At 39.0% G+C, this 18,252-nt stretch overlaps 1 protein-coding gene and 1 pseudogene across 1 annotated transcript; one reads left to right on the forward strand and one right to left on the reverse strand.

Annotated features, from left to right (window-relative positions):
- Nucleotides 1-1,571: 1,571 nt before the first annotated feature.
- On the reverse strand, nt 1,572-16,743 carry LOC131163041 (uncharacterized). The gene is made up of 3 exons (XM_058119742.1): nt 16,117-16,743; nt 15,835-15,964; nt 1,572-2,104 (listed from the first exon to the last, which is right to left on the reverse strand). Exons 1-3 carry the CDS (start codon nt 16,534-16,536, stop codon nt 1,872-1,874), a joined length of 783 nt encoding a protein of 260 aa, XP_057975725.1. The 5' UTR covers nt 16,537-16,743; the 3' UTR covers nt 1,572-1,871.
- Nucleotides 3,080-6,550, forward strand: LOC131161741 (pyrophosphate-energized vacuolar membrane proton pump 1-like; annotated as a pseudogene).
- Nucleotides 16,744-18,252: the final 1,509 nt, after the last annotated feature.

The raw sequence follows: 18,252 nt of genomic DNA on the forward strand, positions 1-18,252 counted from the left end.
CTTCTACCCTTCCAGGAGTACTTAAATATGTTTCTTGAAGAACATTATTTTTTTCTCAATTTGTACTCTTCACGAATATGATTTCAATTATAATATGAAAATGTATAATAATTTACCACCTCTTATGGAAGTTAAATGTACTACCTCATATAGAGGATAAACGTCTCACCTCTTCAAGAGGTCGATTTTAACATCTCTTCAAGAGGTTAAAAATATACCAACTTCAGGAGATAAATATTTATCATTTCTTTTGGAGATTAGATACATAACATATTCAAGAGGTCTAACTCTTCGGCAGATTAAATATATAGGCAAGAGATTTAAATATATAGTCTCTTCAGGAGGACTATCTCACCATCTCTTCTAGAGATTGGTACTCTTTAAATTTTAAAAGACATATTCTCTTCTAAAAAATATTATACTCTTGTAGAGTAAAACTTATACGAAAAAAATTAAATAGAATTTAAAAAATATCTCAAATAGTTAAGAGTGTTATAAAATATGCAAGAAAATAAATAGAAATGAAATAGAAATTTTTACATGGTTCAATTATCCATACTCTACGGACATATGAGATAAAAAATTTTACTATCTCAGGAGGAATTATATGATGATTTGAAATCGCTCTTGTACAAAATATCTCTCATCTCTGTCTCTCCTCTTTCTCTCATCCTTTCTATATTACCTACTCTCTTCAAGAATTTTTATGTTTATCCAAATGTGAGATAAATGATCCTTTTATAGGACAATAAAGATAGTACATTATTTATGATGGTAGAAGATAAAAGGGTGACAGTCATTTATACTTTTCATAACAAACTATATTGTTATTTGTAATGTATAAAATTTGTTTTTTGTACAATACATATAACCATAAGTGACTATTATAAAACGTAAAAACTCCTCAGAGTGGGCCCTCATTACGAGATACATACATCAGCAAGGGAAGAAGCACCTGACCCAGTTGGGTAAGCTTCTAAAATAAGGTCGGTGCCTTGGCAGTGTTTGAATCCCAGGCCCATTCTAAGCTCTTAGGCCCACAACATTGGAGCGTGGGCCCAGACAGCACATTCTTGTAGTGGAGACCAGCCCAGCTGCCAAAAATGACCGTCAATATTTGGTTTAAACCCATGCATTAGGGAGTCAAATGAACTCTTAAGTTATTCATACTTAACTCGCTATAAAACTCAAGTGGACCGGAAGTGTTCAATTTTTCACTTGAGTCAAATTTGAGTATCACACTGTTAAACTGCATACAACCTTAACAAGACTCAAGAGGGTGTGGTTCAGATGGTAGTACGGGTTGCAGGAGTGCCTTTCACGAGATAGGTGTTCAAATCCTCCTGACCTCGTTTCCGCCCCTGAACTCCTAATTTTACCCTCCCTTTAGAATTGTGAGGTCAACTTCAAGGGACGCAGAATTAGTCACTTGGACCGTAAAACGGACGCGTGAATACCTAATGCGTAATCCAAAAAAAATAAAGAACTAGGTCACAGCCGTTTATAATTCAGATTATCTCAAAGAATTCAACACCCAAAAAGCAGAACGTCAACTTTTAAAACCTGAATACTCAATTTATGTGAATTTAAATATATTATTTTATGCTAACATTTGTCTAAATTCAAACAAATAAAAAAACAAATTCAATACTTGAAATCAACACTAGGTAAGTGACCCTAAATTCCACAAAACAATTTTCTAATTTCTCAGTCTGCAAACTTGGCAGCAAAAAGATCATTATACAAACAAAAGACAGGCCAGCCAAAGGAAAGGATTACCCAACCCATGTGCCCATGTCCAATTACATTCTGAACAGGAAAATCAAATCCCTCTTTCATTTGGGTCACCAAACTGCCAAACACTACAAGATTTATGCCTTCAATTGTGCAGGTTCTGAGGAGCCCAAACATGTTGCCACAATTTTACAGACAGGCATATCCTCATTCTTGCTTAGAAGCTTCAATGACGGATGAACCTTTACGTCGCGCATAAATACTCTATCTTCAATATCTAGATTGCTCACATCCACCTCAATTTTTGCAGGAATGTGTTCAGCCGGGCACAGGTACTTCAGGCTCATTCTTATCCTGTTCAGATGCCCACCTGTTCTCGCATAAGAAAGCAACAATCAGTGCAAAAACAACATCATTCTTTAAAACACAATACCAAAAAAGATTTGGAATTGCTCGAGAAAATGAAATGAGATTGGTTGCAATTTTTCCCAATTGAGTAAAAGCATCTGGATGCCATGTGGAAATGAAATTGAAATAGAGTTGCCAACTCTAGCCTGCTATCCAGAAATTGAAATAGGGTTGCCAACTCTAGCGTGCTATCCGACACTCATGTCAAATCATTCATTAATGGTTTTAGAAGCAAGTCAACTGTGGTTTAGCACCATCCACAATCAAGTAAATATAACTGGCGGACTCCCACAGGAGATAAAACAAACAGGGAAAAGAAAACAAAGAAACTATCTCCAGCAATGAAAACAGAGACAATAGCCTGGACACTTGAGACTAATGGAAAAAATAAAAGGGAAAAACAGCCACACTGTCCAGCTATAGTTTGTTTCTCCATATCTACCTTGGTAAATATCAGGGAAAGGAAAGGAAAATACAAAAGAATCCATTTTTGCACGTTTTGTGTTATCAAGGAAAGTGAGAAAGAAAATAAAAAAATATGCTAAATGAACAAAAAAATGGTTTTATACATAATTAATTTTCGATTTTTCTTAATTTTTAACTACATTTAGAACAAATTTTTATTTTTAATAGTATTTGATATAGAGAAAATGTTATAAAAAATTAATTTCCTTCTTATTTTTCTTTCTTGGCCTTTATCCAAGCAAAAATCCTCGACATGAATGGACTATGGGAGAAAAAAAAAATCAAATATTAAGTATGCATTTATCAAGAATAATGGCATCATAGTCTTTAGAGTTAAATACTAGTAAGCCTACTACCACTCCACTTGAGACTTGAGTAAGGCCACATCAACAAATATTGCAGAACTATATCCAAAGAACCACGTTTTAACAGGATAAAATTTTAATGCAAAAAAGAAGATCCAATGTCCACCATGGCACCAAGAGACAACAGAAAGCGACATTGTCACAATGTTGTACAATTCAAAAACTCCACCAACAGCAGGAAACCTTCACAAGCAATAAAACTGCCGAAGGGTAACAATAATTGGCCAACATGACTGGCAAGAAACAGCAAGAGCACTACGCTGGTCATCATAAAGTGTAAACCACAAGGTGACTGTAGCTTAGTTTTAAAAATAAAACTACCAAAGTACTAGATATGATCTCATAAAATTGTCAGGTAAAAATTATTCAAAAAAAAAAAAAAGTCAAATACATGCATATAATACTGTCAAATATTTTGTGAATGGCCAAATGAATTGCCCTCAGTTCTGTATATTATATAAACTTTACAAGAATGCTATACATGGAAAGTAAATAAGGTCTAGCATGATTCTAGCCCTATACAAGTAAACTATAATCTGTCAAGCCCTATACATGTAAACTAAATATATGCTAACTGTACAAAATAATGAAATGAAATGAAATATAAAGAAATAAATGTGGGCTGAAGTAAGGAAAGAAATCTTTTGCTTTGTTGTTTGTTGTTCCGTTGACAGCCCACCTAAAATTGATGCAGGTTGATCAACAAGCATCAATTTGCTACTTAGGAAGCAATGTCGATGATGAGTGAGAGGCTTGGTGATTGTAATTCAGTGGAAATGTGTGGAAGAGTGATAAGACGAGCTTCAAATGCTTCACGGATAGAGTGACAATCGACTTCAATATACTTTGTGCCCTTATGATAGACAGAATTGGCTGTGATCTGGATAGCACTCATATTATCGGCATGTAGAGGTGTAGGATCGGTCTCAGAAAAATCTAGCTCGGCAAGCAAGCCTCAAAGCCAAATAATTTCAGAACAAGCAAGAGACATCGCTCAGTATTCAAATTCTGTCGATGACTTAGAAACTCTGTCTTGCTTCTTAGTCTTCCAAGAGATCAATGCATCACCTAAAAACACACACCAACCAGTGATGGAGCGACGTGTATCCGCACAACCAGCCCAATCAGCATCGCTATAAGCAGCAAGGCAAGTAGAATTGCCTGCAGGGAAGAATAAACCACGGGCAGAAGTGCCCTGAACATAACATATGGTCCTGCGGACAGCAGCCAAATGAAGATGACGAGGAGTCTGAAGAAACTGGCTGACTTGCTGTACAACAAAAGAAATGTCTGGTCTAGTAATGGTGAGATAGACAAGACTACCTGTGGGAAAACATGTTTTGTATTTTATGATGTAAATAGCTTAGTTTAGTTTATATTCAAAGCAGCGATAAATAATGCTGCAAATCAGGCAGCATACTGGCACTGAACATGTGCCTGAAATTCTGGCAGCATGTTCCAGAAATTCTAACAGCATTTAGGTGCTGAAAATCTGCCTGAAAAAAACGGCACCAACTATGTAAACTTCTTCTATATAATGATGGCAAACCCTATGGAAGGGTAAGATATTAAGACCAAAATATGTAGACCCTAAAAATCTAACATGGTATCAGAGCCTGCTGCTGCTGTTTTTGCCTAGCTACCTCTATTACTGCCTGTCTCTCTCCCTATTCTCTGTTCATCCTCTGCTCTGCTCTGAGGAGAAGCACAGCAGGATGACTTTTGCGGTTTGGTCTTTCTCTTCCTGGGTTCTGTGGAGAGCTTTAGCACGAAGAGCCAAAACTGATAGTCCTCAAATCTGATTTGGTTGTTTTGAGAGTCGTTTAGGGACACATTTCCTCTTTGTTAGGACGTGCAGCATCCTTGGCAGGAAGCAGTGTGTTTTCATAGTGATTTGCTGATGTAAAGTCAATTATACTCTGTTTCTAGTATGCTGCTGTTGGCCTGTTGCTGTTCCTCTTTTCCACAGGCTGCTATCAGCTGTACTATATTTGCATTGCTGCCAGCATAATTCCTGTAGCTGCTGCCAGGTTGTTTATAAATGCCTGCAGTACTTTTCTGAGGTCTGCCCTATTCCTTGTGGTTAAGTTAATCCTCCTAGGATATTGTAAGCTCAGTTCTGCAGTCATAGCTGCCTCTTGAAGTTTTGGATTTTGGAAGGTCTAAAGTGCTGTAAGTTCTGGATATTTGAAGACCTGAGAGCACTGTTTTGTGCTAGTGTCCCTTGCCACAGCTGTTTTAAGTACTCTGTCCTTCCTACTTGGTGTTGTCACTTCAAGTAGTTTCTGGTTTCCTTGGCATGGAAATTCCTAAGTACGCAAATGCAAGGACAACCTTAGAAGCAAGAAAGGGTGTTGGAAATGCTTTTATTGTTGCATTTCAGTCTGGTGCAGTAATGGGTTTTCTCCTTGCTGCAAATGGTCTCTTGGTGCTTTACATTGCTATACTATGGTGATGACTGGGAAGGCCTTTTTTTAGACTATTACTGGTTATGGTCTTGGTGGTTCTTCCATGGCTCTCTTTAGGAGAGTTGCCGGTGGTATCCATACTAAGGCTGCTGATGTTGGAGCTGATCTTGTGGGCAATGTAGAAATAAACATTCCAGAAGACGACCCAAGAAATCCTGCTGTGATTGCTGACAATGTTGGGGATATTGTTGGAATGGGGTCAGATTTTTTTCGGTTCATATGCCGAATCATCTTGTACAGCTCTTGTTGTTGCTTCCACATTATCCTTTGGAATTCATCATGATTTCACTGCAATGTGTTATCCTTTGCTTATTAGTTCCATGGCTATTCTTGTTTATTTGGTCACCACCCTTTTCACAACTGATTTCTTTGAAATCAGGACTGTCAAGGAAATGAAACCATCATTGAAGAAACAACTTATTATTTCCACCATTCTTATGACTGTGGGAATTGGAATTGTTAGCTGGATTGCCCTTCCACCATCATTCACAATCTTCAATTTTGGTGCTCAGAAGGTTGTTAAGAACTGGCAGCTGTTCCTGTGTGTGGCTGTTGGTCTTTGGGCTGGACTTATTATTGGGTTCGTGACTGAGTATTATACCAGCAATGCATACAGCCCCGTACACGAGGTTGCAGATTCCTGCAGGACTGGAGCTGCCACCAATATTATATTTGGACTTACCTTGGGATACAAGTCTGTCATAAGTCCTATTTTTGCCATTGCAATCAGTATTTTTGTTAGTTTCTGCTTTGTAGCCATGTATGGAATTACTGTGACAGCTCTTGGAATGCTAAGCACCATTGCTACTGGACTGGCCATTGATGCTTTTGGCCCCATCAGCGACAATGCTGGAGGCATTGCTGAGATGGCCAGCATGAGCCATCGTATCTGTGAGAGAACTGATGCCCTTGATGCTGCAGGAAACACCACTGCAGCTATAGGAAAGGGATTTACCATTGGATCTGCTGCACTAGTGTCTTTGGCGCTGTTTGGTGCCTTTGTGAGTTGTGCCGGGATTTCGACAGTTGATATCTTGACCCCAAGGGTTCATTGGTTTGATTGTTGGTGCAAGGCTTCCATACTGGTTCTCTGCCATGAAGAGTGTATGAAGTTGGGGAGGACCAGAAGGTTTCCCTCAACACACCTCTGATTTGTGCCAAAGAAGGAAATTGTGAGTTGGGATTCAATGGAGAGAAAAGCAGAGAAAGGAGAGAGGAAATTGTGGAAGAAGTGAAGAAACAACTATGGCAAGCTGGGCCTCTGGTCTCCGTTAGTCTTCTGCAGTACTTTTTGCAGATGATATCAGTGATGTTTGTTGGTCATCTAGGTGAATTAGCTCTCTGGTTCTTCAATGGCCACTTCTTTTGCAACTGTGACCGGTTTCAGCTTGTTGCTGAGAATGGCAAGTGCGCTGGATACATTATGTGGCCAGTCCTATGGAGCAAAGCAGTACCACATGCTTGGAGTTCACATGCAGAAAGCCATGTTTGTTCTTTTGCTTGTAAGCATACCCCTTGCTGTTATCGGGGCAAACACAGGATCCATTCTCATGACTCCCGGCCAAGATGCTGAAATTTCAAAGGTAGCCCTACCAGCAACAAGAGCAGTCACAGCAGCAAATGCTGCAGTTGCAACAACAACAATACCATCTGCAGCAACAGCAGCAGCAACATCTGCATCCGCCGCAGCTTCAACAGCTGCAACTGCAGCATCTTCAGCCACTGCAGCTACCGCTGCAGTTGCAACATCATATGCCAGATATGTAGCAATCAAGTTGCCTTTTGTTGCATCATCCAACTTCCTAGATGGGATACAGGGTGTACTTTCAGGGGCTGCTAGAGGATGTGGTTAGCAGAAAATTGGTGCAGTTATCAATCTTGGATCTTATATTATCTGGTGGTTTCTGTTATTTTTCAGTTCAGCCTTCATTGCTGAAATTTCTTGGAGCAGATCTGTTCTTATTTCTACCGTTGCCAGCCTTCATTGCTGGTAGTTTCAAATTATCAGGCCTTAATTGCCATGGGATCATTGTTTGTGATCAGCCTTCATTGCTGAAATTTATTGGAGCAGTTTCTGTTCTTATTTCTACTGTTACCAGCCTTCATTGCTGGTGGTTTCAAATGATCAGGCCTTAATTGCCATGGGATCATTGTTTGTGATCAGCCTTCATTGCTGAAATTTATTTCTTACCAGCCTTCATTGCTGGTGGTTGACCAACCTTCATTGCTGGTGGTTTCGAGTGATCGACCTTAATCGCAAAGAGATCATTGTTCATGAAGAATGTAGGAGGTTGCAGAGACAACCACTACAACACAATTGGAGGAGATTGTTCGATCCCAACAAATTGCAAAATATCCAAGCAAGGGGTTAAGTAGTTCAGTGTTTAAGAGTATTGTATCCAAGCTGGGAATGGAAAATACCTATTCACCAGCTTGAGGGGGAGTGTGGGAAAACATGTTTTGTATTTTTTGATGTAAATAGCTTAGTTTAGTTCATATTCAAAGCAGCTGTAAATAATGCTGCAAATCAGGCAGCATGCTGGCACTGAACATGTGCCTGAAATTCTGGCAGCATGTTCCAGAAATTCTAGCAGCATTTAGGTGCTGAAAATCTGCTTGAAAAAAATAGCACCAATTATGTAAACTTCTTCTATATAATGATAGCAAACCCTATGGAAGGGTAAGATATTAAGACCAAAAATGTAGACCCTAAAAATCTAACACTACCCACCTACTTCCGGTATAAACTGGGATCAGCAAGTAAATCACCCTCCTCTTTGCGAAGCTTGACATTTAATTCCATGGGAGTATCAACAGAAGTACCCTTCTAAAGGCCAGCTGTGGACTTATGTTGATTGAGTGAAATACCTGAGGGACTACAATTCACCTCAAGACCAAGAAAATATGTGAGAGACCCAAGATCTTTCATTTGAAAAGACTCTAAGAGATGAGTCTTGAGCTAAGCAAGTAAAGCAGAATTAGAACCAGTAATCACAATATCATCAACATAAACCAAAAGAACAACAATACCCATGTCTGATTTCCAAAGAAACAATGAAGTGTCATACTTGGTCTGCTTGAATGAAAATTGTAATAAAAAGGTGTGCAATTTATCAAACCAGGCCCTCAGAGCTTGTTTGAGGCCATAAAGAGAACAACGGAGCTTACACATATGTGAAGTCGGTGAGGGAAACAAGCCTGGGGATGGCTTCATATAAATACACTCTTTAAGATTCCCATGAAGAAAAGCATTCTTGACATCCATCTGATGTAGTGGCCACTCATTGGAAGCAGCAATAGCCAGAATAGTAGAAATAGTAGTCATCTTAGCCACAGGAGCAAAGGTCTCTTCATAATTGACACCATATTCCTGAATATTCCCAAGTGCAACAAGGCAAGCTTTGTAACGATCCAGACTTCCATCAAATCGGACCTTGATTGAGTAAACCCATTTACAACCCAGAGGCACAATGATGGGAGGACCAGGCTCAATGTCCCCAGTGTGATTGGCCTCTAGAGCGACAATTTCTTCGTGCATAGCTTGTCACCAACAATCATGCTTGGCAGCGTGTGAGTAGGAAGTGGGAATATCTAAATTGGACAATGCAGCAGTAAGAGTTGAAATAGAGTTACTAGAACTTGAAGAGGGAAATCCATACATGTTCGAGGGTACAAACACTCGAGAAGAGTGACGTACCAAAGGCTTTGGAGGTGCTGCAACTGACTGAATCTGGAGCGTGGTAGGATCAGATATCGGATGAGCGATCGGAAGAGACAGTGAGCGGGGGCGCCACGTATACACAATACCTGGTTTAAAACAAGAACTAAGTGGATGAGGATCCAAGAACTGCTCTTCAAAGGAGGGGCAAAATCACAGTAGGAGAGGAGGGTTCAGAGGACACAAGAAAGAAATGTTGATTTTCAAACAAAATAACATTCATAGAAATTCGTGTACGATGTAATGTAGGATCATAGTAAACAAATCCCTTTTGACACACATTGTATCCCAAGAATGCACATCAAATAAGTAGATAATTTATGTTGCTCATGAGGAGGTAAATGAACAAAACATACACAACCAAAGGTATGGAGGTTATCATAACTAGGTTTCTTAGCAAATAAACAATAATAGGGAGACTCCATGAGTTGAGAAGGTAAACAATTAATCAAGTAGCAATTTTCACTTTTCAGAGCCTCAACCCATAACAAGGACGGAACAGAGGATTCCAACAAGTCAGTACGGACCACATCTAAGAGATGACAATTTTCCCGTTCGGCTACTCCATTCTGTTGGGGAGTAGCAAGACATGAACGTTGATGAATAATGCCTTTAGAAGCCAAAAATGCTTGAAACTCAGTAGACACATATTCACCACCAGAATCTATGTGTAATGTCTTAATAGAAGCACAAAATTGATTGTCAACGTACGCTAAAAACTCAGTGAAAGTACAAAAAATCTTAGATTTAGAGCGAAAAAAGTAGACCCAAGTAAATCTGCTATGATCATCAATGAAAGACATGGTATATAAATTTTTCACGTGAACTAACAAGGAAAGGTCTCCAAACATTACTATGGATAAGCTCAAAACACTGAGAAGCTCTACTAGCATGCAAAGAGAAGGGAAGAGTTTTGCTTTTACCAAGTTTGCAAGAGGCACACTCAAGAGATAAAGAAGAACGTTCTTTATTACCAAGTAAACCAGAGTTCAATACATGAGATAAGATCTGAGTATTGGGAATGCCTAAACGACGATGTCACACCATACTAAGATTTGAAACATTATTACAAGCAAAAGACTCAATAGAAGAAACTGGAGAACGTGCAGGAACAAGTAACAGTAGTGGAAACAAGCGCCCCATTTTAGGTCCCTTTGTGATCAGCTGCCCCATTACCTGGTCTTGCACAACACAACCATTACTAGAAAAATTAACAGCACAATTGTTATCAACTAATTGACTAACAGAAATAAGATTCGTGGAAAGCTGAGGAGCAAGAAACACATTAGTGAACTTCGAAGAGGCATCTCTGACAACAGCTATTGGCAAAGAACAGCCATTGGCAGTCTGAATAGCAGATTGACCAATGTAGGGCCGAACATGACACAAGGTAGTGGGATTATTCGTCATGTAATTAGAGGCACCCGAGTCCACATACCAGAGATTAGTATAATTGTTACCTTGGAGCCCCATTGCTAATAATGCCGAAATTAGCATCTGTTGCACCATTTCGGGTGTGCAGTAATTCGCTGGAGGAGGTACAGGAACAAAGAAGTCACGTAAAGAAGAGCCAGGGGCCGCAAAAATTACTATGGAGGGCACACTAACAAAAGTCTGGAATACCTGGGCCTAACAATTCTGCGGGCGGATTCGACATTCTTTGATAAAGTGACCCTTCTTCTTGCAATAAGAGCAGAATTTCATGGAACAATTAACAGCAATATGTCCAAATTCTTTGCAGCAAAAATACTGCAAAGTGCTAGAATGCGCAGGCGGTACTCGTTGGTGAGCAGCATAAGCCACATGGACAGACCCAAAACTGCCATGAGATTGTGACAGAGTAACTTGAGTACTAAGCCGTTGTTCTTCACGAAGTAAATCACCAAAACAAACATCTAGAGAAGGAATAGGAAAGCTATTTAGCAGAGCCGAGCGAACAAATTCATACTCGGGTGGGAGTTTCATAAGAAACTGATCACGACAACTAGTCTCATGAAGATGTTGAATGATGGGAAGAGAGGCCACAGGAACATCCGTAGTAACCAAATCAGAATATTTATTCCAAAGAGTCAAAATCCCCGAATAATAGTCTTGGATGGAACGATTGTCACGTTGAAACATGGCAATCGCTTGCTCTAACTGAAAACGATGGGCGCCGTTATCTTAACGATATAGTGTTTTTAAATAAGTCCACATAGATTGAGCGGTACGATAAGATCGCAAGTTGGGGACAATATGTAGCTCAACCAAGCCAAGAAGCCAAGACATAATCTGAGCATCAAGCACAGCCCATGAAAGACAAGCTGCGGACTCCTTGGATTTATCAGGATTGGGTGCACAATCCGTGCCATCAATATGACCCCAACGATCTTTTCCTTTAGGAAAAGTTCAAACTGAAAAGCCCACATAGAATAATTGTTGCCCGTAAACTTGACACACACAGGTGAGGAGTCCATGCTAAATACTGGAGAAAATCGAGAAGCCCAAAAAAAAACAGACAGTGCCAAAAGAAACAGACCACCAGAAAATCTAGAAGCCCAAAATAAACAACACAGGCACAAAGAAAAAACCAAGAACAACCTCTCTGCACTAAAAATTTAAATCTTGAACCAAAAACCTAATGTGCCGAGAAGATAAGTGCCAGAAACAGCAACAGAAGGATGTTGCCTGCTTGCCAAGAGTCACAAACAGCAATAGAAACTGGAGAAATAAGTGGCAAACAAGAAACCTGCTGTGCCTGCTTGCCGAAAGTCACAAGCAGCAACAGAAACTGGAGAAAAAAGTGGCAAACCAGAAACCTGCAGTGCCTGCTTGCCGAAAGTCACAAACAGCAACAGAAAACTGTTGCCTGCTTGCCAAGAATCACAAGGACATAAATTGGAGGAATAAATGGCAACCCAGAAACCTGCAGTGCCGACAGCCACGCAGGAACAAAAAGTACCGAAAGAACAGAGAAAAAATTCCAGAAAAGAAACCAAAACCACAACAGCCATGAAACCGAGAAGACAAAAAAAAAAATCGAAGAGAAAAAAAAAACCTAGCAGTCGGCTGGCTCTCTGATAACATGCCAAATATTTTGTGAATGGCCTAATGAATTGGCCTAGAGTTCTGTATATTTTATATAGACTTTACAAGAATGCTATACATGGAAAGTAAATAAGGTCTAGCATGATTCTATCCCTATACAAGTAAACTATAATCTGTCAAGCCCTATACATGTAAACTAAATATATGCTAACTGTACAAAATAATGAATTGAAACACAAGGAAATAAATGTGGGCTGAAGTAAGGAAATAAATCTTTTGCTTTGCTGTTTACTGTTCTGTTGACAAATACAACTTCCCATAAATTTTCTGAGAGCCTTGAAAGCAAAAGACTAGTTGTGCAATGCCTACTTGCACTCTTTATCTCCAAGACATGACCACTCATTATTTGAACAAGATAGCAACAACGTAGCCTACCACTAAATTGTCTCTTGGGCCAAAGTGAGCTAGAACATACGAGCATTATGGCTATTGATCTATGCAATTTTTCACAAAAGATACAATATCAAATGCCTACAACAATAACAACAAGAAGAAGCCTTAAGTCCAATTATATGGGGTTAGTTACACAAATCCCTTTCCACTAATTTGCACGATCAAGGACATTTTCCTCAGCTAGCTTAAGAGCACTTAAATTCTTTCTCACTATCTCATTCCAAGTTATTATATAGCCCATTTCGTTCACAGAATAGCTACTCTTTGGAAAAAGATGAAATATAGTGAAAATTTTGGATATGTAAGTAATAGCTATTCCTCGTCTCTATGTTTAAAGAGGTCTTGAATTTGGATTTGTATTAGTTTGGATAAATGTAATATAAAATTATACTGAAATTTGTGCAAATCTAAATCCAAGGTCCAAAATTCATGCTCCCAATTGCAACGTGAATGTTATTATTTCGCTCAACATATGATAAGAAAGAAATAGACAATTCTATGGTGAAATATAGGAATGGTTATTCTTCATCTATTTTTTGTTATAGACTCATAAAAGGTTTCATTGTTATTTGTTTTATGATATCAATATAGTTTTTTGCATAACTAATTGTAACTAACCTATTATAACTAATCTATTCCTAGGAATAGACATTCCATGAACCAAGCATAGGGTTAGGTCTACTTCTACCCCTTCTACAAGCAGTAACAATAACTAACCCACTCCTCCACACTGGTGCACTACTTGGCCTACGTTTCAAATGCCCAAACCACTTAAGTCGTCTCTTTCTTCTTCTACCAATGTTATTCCTAGTGTTAGGGGCTGACAATGTAATGTGGGTTAAATGGGGAAGAGAGATGGCTTTACATGTATTTTCTAGAGATTTATAATGAGTATCAAAATTACTTGTGACAATGCTTGTATGGTTGTTCTTTTTAATGAAATAAAATGAGTAGTCCTTTTCATTATTATGTCTTGTTGTCTGAGAATGAGATGTATCCTATTGTATTACGAATATCTTTTATACATGAATGTCTTGCCTATATGCTCTATTGTCATTTATATTGACACGGTTCTCATTTCCAATGATTGTCAGGACTTATCTGGTGCTCATATTAGCAGGATTGAACTTGTGATTATCGACTGACTCGATTGGGGAAGAGCTCTTGCCAAAGTGCCGCACGGCCCTTCATTGAGCCTTATTTGGGGGTCCGTGACACCTAACTTATTACAAATATATTCGTTCCTTAATTTATCTTTTAATGTTATATAACACTCAACTACTTTAACAATCGCATTTCAAAAACTTTTACTTTTTGCATATATTGTTTTTTGGTTACCCAACATTCTGATCCATATACCATGGATAGTCTTATAGTCATCCTATAGAACTTTCCTTTTAATTTTAAGTGTATTCTACAATCACATAGCGTGCCTGAAGTACTCTCCCATTTTACCCAACCTGCTTTAACTCTATATATTACATTCTCTTCAATCTCTCTTTCCGATTGCATAATAGATCCAATGTTTCAAAATCTACTAGTGCTATTACTTTCTTGAATATCAAGATTAATACATTATCAAATGCATATTGCTTCAAAATTTTAACACGAAACACACAGACCAATTGTAATGAGCAAATGTTTGACATGTCAAGATTCAACAACATTTTCACTTACATGAATATATATCAACTTGAAATCAATATAGAAACTGTTCTAGGGGAAGATATCAATGCATGATCAACAAAAAAGGCACTAGTTGAAACAGAAACAAAATCTAGTTTGGCTCTTGGCGATTAAAATGTCGAATTCAAACTCAAGAAAATCGAAGTATATTGCACCAAACTAAAAAAGAAGGCAGTGTTTTACTTTTATAATCTCATTCAAAACAAGGTTCAAAATGCCTAGAATATAGGCTTCTCTATACCTCTATGAGGAGGCTTTGGTTCAACACACCAAGCAAAGTAAGACTCCATTTAACTCTTAAACAAGGTTGTTTATAGACCTGTCCATAAAGGACATAACCACTTCAAACCAAGAGATGCAATTAGATGGGGGCTTAAGCTCCACGCTTCCCCTCTTCTAAGTAGATCGTTTCAAAATCCATTGTCACCCTAGCATCTTTGATTTCAGGTGCAGAGAGGGGGCAACACCCCCCCCCCCCCCTGGGCCGCAAATACTTATAACCTAAAATTTTAAATTCCACCACCAGAATATAAGATATTTTACCTCACCCCCCCCCCCTTCCGCCCCTAAAATATGGGATTTAGGCCCATTATCATTTTGTATGTCACTGTGCTGACTCTAGTTTGCCCCCACAAAGAAACATTTCTAGCTCTGCCTTTTGGCGGTAGACACATAGTAAGAATGTTTTAATTTTAAATATTACTATATGAGGCTGCTGAACACTAACATTATGTGCAATATTATCAGAGTTACATTACATGAGCCGAGTGCAGCCAAAAAAATGACTTTGAATGAATCTGATGTGCCCTGTGTTTCTGCCATAAAATGGAATTTCATTTCAATTTAAGAGAATCTCAATTTCCCTGTCAAATGACCAATTCAACTAAAAGATTAATGGTGTCAGATGAGGCCCTAGGAATCGTTTTAATAACTATCTAATACAGCCCTGCACTAGAGAGTCCATTGGGCTTGGATAAGGAACAGGTCTACTAGACCTTGTGCTATAATTTTAATTCTAATTAAAGGAATGGGGGCAGTGAGATTCGAAATCAAGACTGCCATTAAGGCTCTGACACCATGTAGAAAAACTAATTCATCTAAAAACCTAAACTTGATAGGCCCTCAAGAATAGTTTTAACATCTTTCTAACATTCTTGAGCAACAAAATGGAGCCGAAGCACTCAAAATGAGAGCCTCAGGCACTACACTTTAAGACCAAAAATCTTGGGTCATATTCCAGGCAATTCAAAATTCAGATGCACATGAACAAGTAAACATAACATTCAATTGTCCCAACACATTTAAAGAACATAGAACACATGAAACATTCAGTATTTCCTATAACATAGGAGGATCAGTGACTCGATAGTAAGAGCAGGAATAAACAAATTTGATGGGAAGGCAAAATCAAATCACGAACAGACAGGTGTACCAACTAAGTAACTCAGTAGGAAAAAAAAATATACACAGAAAAACACAAACATTAACAGGGAGAAGTGTGAAGGCCAACCTTTCTTAAGTCCAGGACAGACATCTTCTCCTTTGAAAACAACGGGCACATCAACCTTCAACTCTGAACCTTCTTCAGCCCAAGCAAACACCAGGTTCATTATCATCCCCGTCTCCCGATCCTTATGAACCTGCAACCCCATATCACCCAATGACTCGGAAAATTCTTCAAAAGAGAATCGAAAAACTAATGAGAAATGGTAACCCATAAACATGCAAAAGTATTTTCAAGCAATTAAATCGAAGAGAGAGATTAGAGAAGGCAAATGGGTGGGATCCTCGCCTTGATGGGGAGTACAGTCCCGGATTGAAGGAGAACGGAGGATCCGGACCCAGCGCGGATCTGGAGCTTGAACGTGGTGGAGCAAAAGAAATCGGGTTCTACAGACTTGAGGATGGACTGAATCTGCTTCCTTTCGGTCGTGATGAGATGCTTCCTCGACACGCACGCGCTGGCGACGACGTCCGTTCCGCCGCCGGTAGAGTTTTTCTGAATGTACTCTTGTGTGAACACAACGGCTGGGATTCTGCCCTGAGCTCTGTCCCTGGCGGAGACTCTGCTTCCCGTGAGCTCTCTCGGAACGGCTTGGATTGTGTGGTACGCAGCACTGGGAGATGACGTCGACAACGACGAAGACGAGGGCCTAGGGGACCTCGCCACCGTCCTGAGGCCGCCGGCGACGGCGCGCCACCATTTGGCCATTTGGACCTCAATGGAAATGGTGGAAATGGTGTTGATCTTGAGCAGGCTCGTTAGGCAGGGGGCTAGGGTATGTCCTGATTTTGGCTACTCGGCAGTGGATTTTGGGCATTTTGTTTGGGCTTGCGGAAACGAGGGATGTTTGGGCAGTTTGCAGAGGCCAAAGCTCCTTGTCAGTTTGTCTAAATCTTTAGTGGATCGGTTTTATTTGCATTATATTTGGGAGAGGTGTTGGATTTATTTGACAAAAAAAAAAGTAATATTAGTAATTCATACTTGCAAATGCAATGTTAGTTATCAAATTATCATTTTTGGTCTAAAAACTCAATTATTCAGTAGGCTCAATCTAATAATATTTTTTAAGTTATTCTAAAAAAGAAAAGACACTTATTTCCCTTTAATTTTGGCAAAAAATAAAATATAGAGACATCTCCTAAGATTTCAAAAAGTCTAGTGTCCTCCCTTGAAATTTGAAATATGTCATAGTCCTCTCATGAGATTTGTCAAAAAGATGCAAATTTCTCCTTAAAAATTTTGTATTTTTTTAACAAAATATAAGAAGAGATTTGTGTCTTTTTGAAAAATCTCAAAAAAAATCCTTAAAAGTTCAGGTCTTTTTGTCAAACCTTATGGGAGATCTATGCCTTTTGTCCTATTCTTAAAAAGCAAGTGAATGTAAGAAACTTTGAAAAAAAAATTGCAATTTTCTTATTTAAGTTGGAATTGGTCACGCACTTGTTCTATTCCTAGGTTCCACCTACATGAGCTCTTGGCATAGTAATAGAAAGCACTTGCAAATCTCTCTTTGTCTCTCTAACACCACAAAAAATAATATGCATATAAGTGAATATATGTGTATATATATAGACATATTTAATTAGACGGCGTTCAAATTAAACCCCTTAATGATGGAACAATAAATATATTTTAGAACCCCCAGGGTGTGGTTCAGGTGGTAGTGCGAGTTGTAAGAGTACCTTTCACGAGGTCAGGTATTCAAACCCTCTTAGGCTCGTTTCCGCCCCTGGACTCCTGAATTTACCCTTCCTTTGGAGTTGTGGGATCAACTTCAAGGGGTGCAGGATTAGTCACGTGGACCGTAAAACGGACGCGTGGATACCCGGTGCGTAATCCCAAAATATATATATATTAGAAAAGAAGGGAGAAGATTTGATTTAAGACCAAATCGTCGACAGTTTTGCGAAACTCGGGAAAATCGTCGACGATTTTGAGTTACTGAGGCCCAGTAAAGGTAAAACAGTAAAAAAAACGAGCTTTGGTAAAAAACCAAACCGTTGACGGTTTCAAGAAACCCAGTGAAACTGTCGATGGTTTCCTGCGGGACAGTGTTTATATAAATAGGGGTCAGCCCATTTTGTTTGAATAAATCCCATACTCTCTCTCTCTCTCTCTCTCTCTCTCTCTCTCTCTCTCTCTCTCTCTCTCTCTCTCTCTCTCTCTCTCTCTCTCTCTCTCATCCTTAGGGCTGCGACATCCTCCTCTCCACCAAATCGACGATTAGACTCTATATCAAGGTTTCAACTTCAATCTTTGACATTTTAATCAAAGCAAATTCGTAGTTTGGGGATCTTAGGCTTTTCTCTGAGGCTAAGGTAAGGAAACAAGTTATGTTAGCTATTTTAGAAAATTGTACCGGTTAAACTATAGCATGTGACTTCGGGATTACTTATATGAATTTCTGGATAATACATGATATGA

This window comes from Malania oleifera, chromosome 8 (genome assembly GCF_029873635.1).
Source record: "Malania oleifera isolate guangnan ecotype guangnan chromosome 8, ASM2987363v1, whole genome shotgun sequence".
NCBI lineage: Eukaryota > Viridiplantae > Streptophyta > Magnoliopsida > Santalales > Ximeniaceae > Malania > Malania oleifera.

Bases quoted from the DNA above. Each gene is read 5' to 3' on its own strand.
- LOC131163041 (XM_058119742.1), bottom strand. From the start codon at position 16,536: ATGGCCAAATGGTGGCGCGCCGTCGCCGGCGGCCTCAGGACGGTGGCG. The intron at 15,965-16,116 runs GCGAGGATCCCA...ATGGGGTTGCAG, and splicing joins GGACTGTACTCCCCATCAAG to GTTCATAAGGATCGGGAGAC. The intron at 2,105-15,834 runs GTTGGCCTTCAC...ATGCGAGAACAG, and splicing joins CTGTCCTGGACTTAAGAAAG to GTGGGCATCTGAACAGGATA.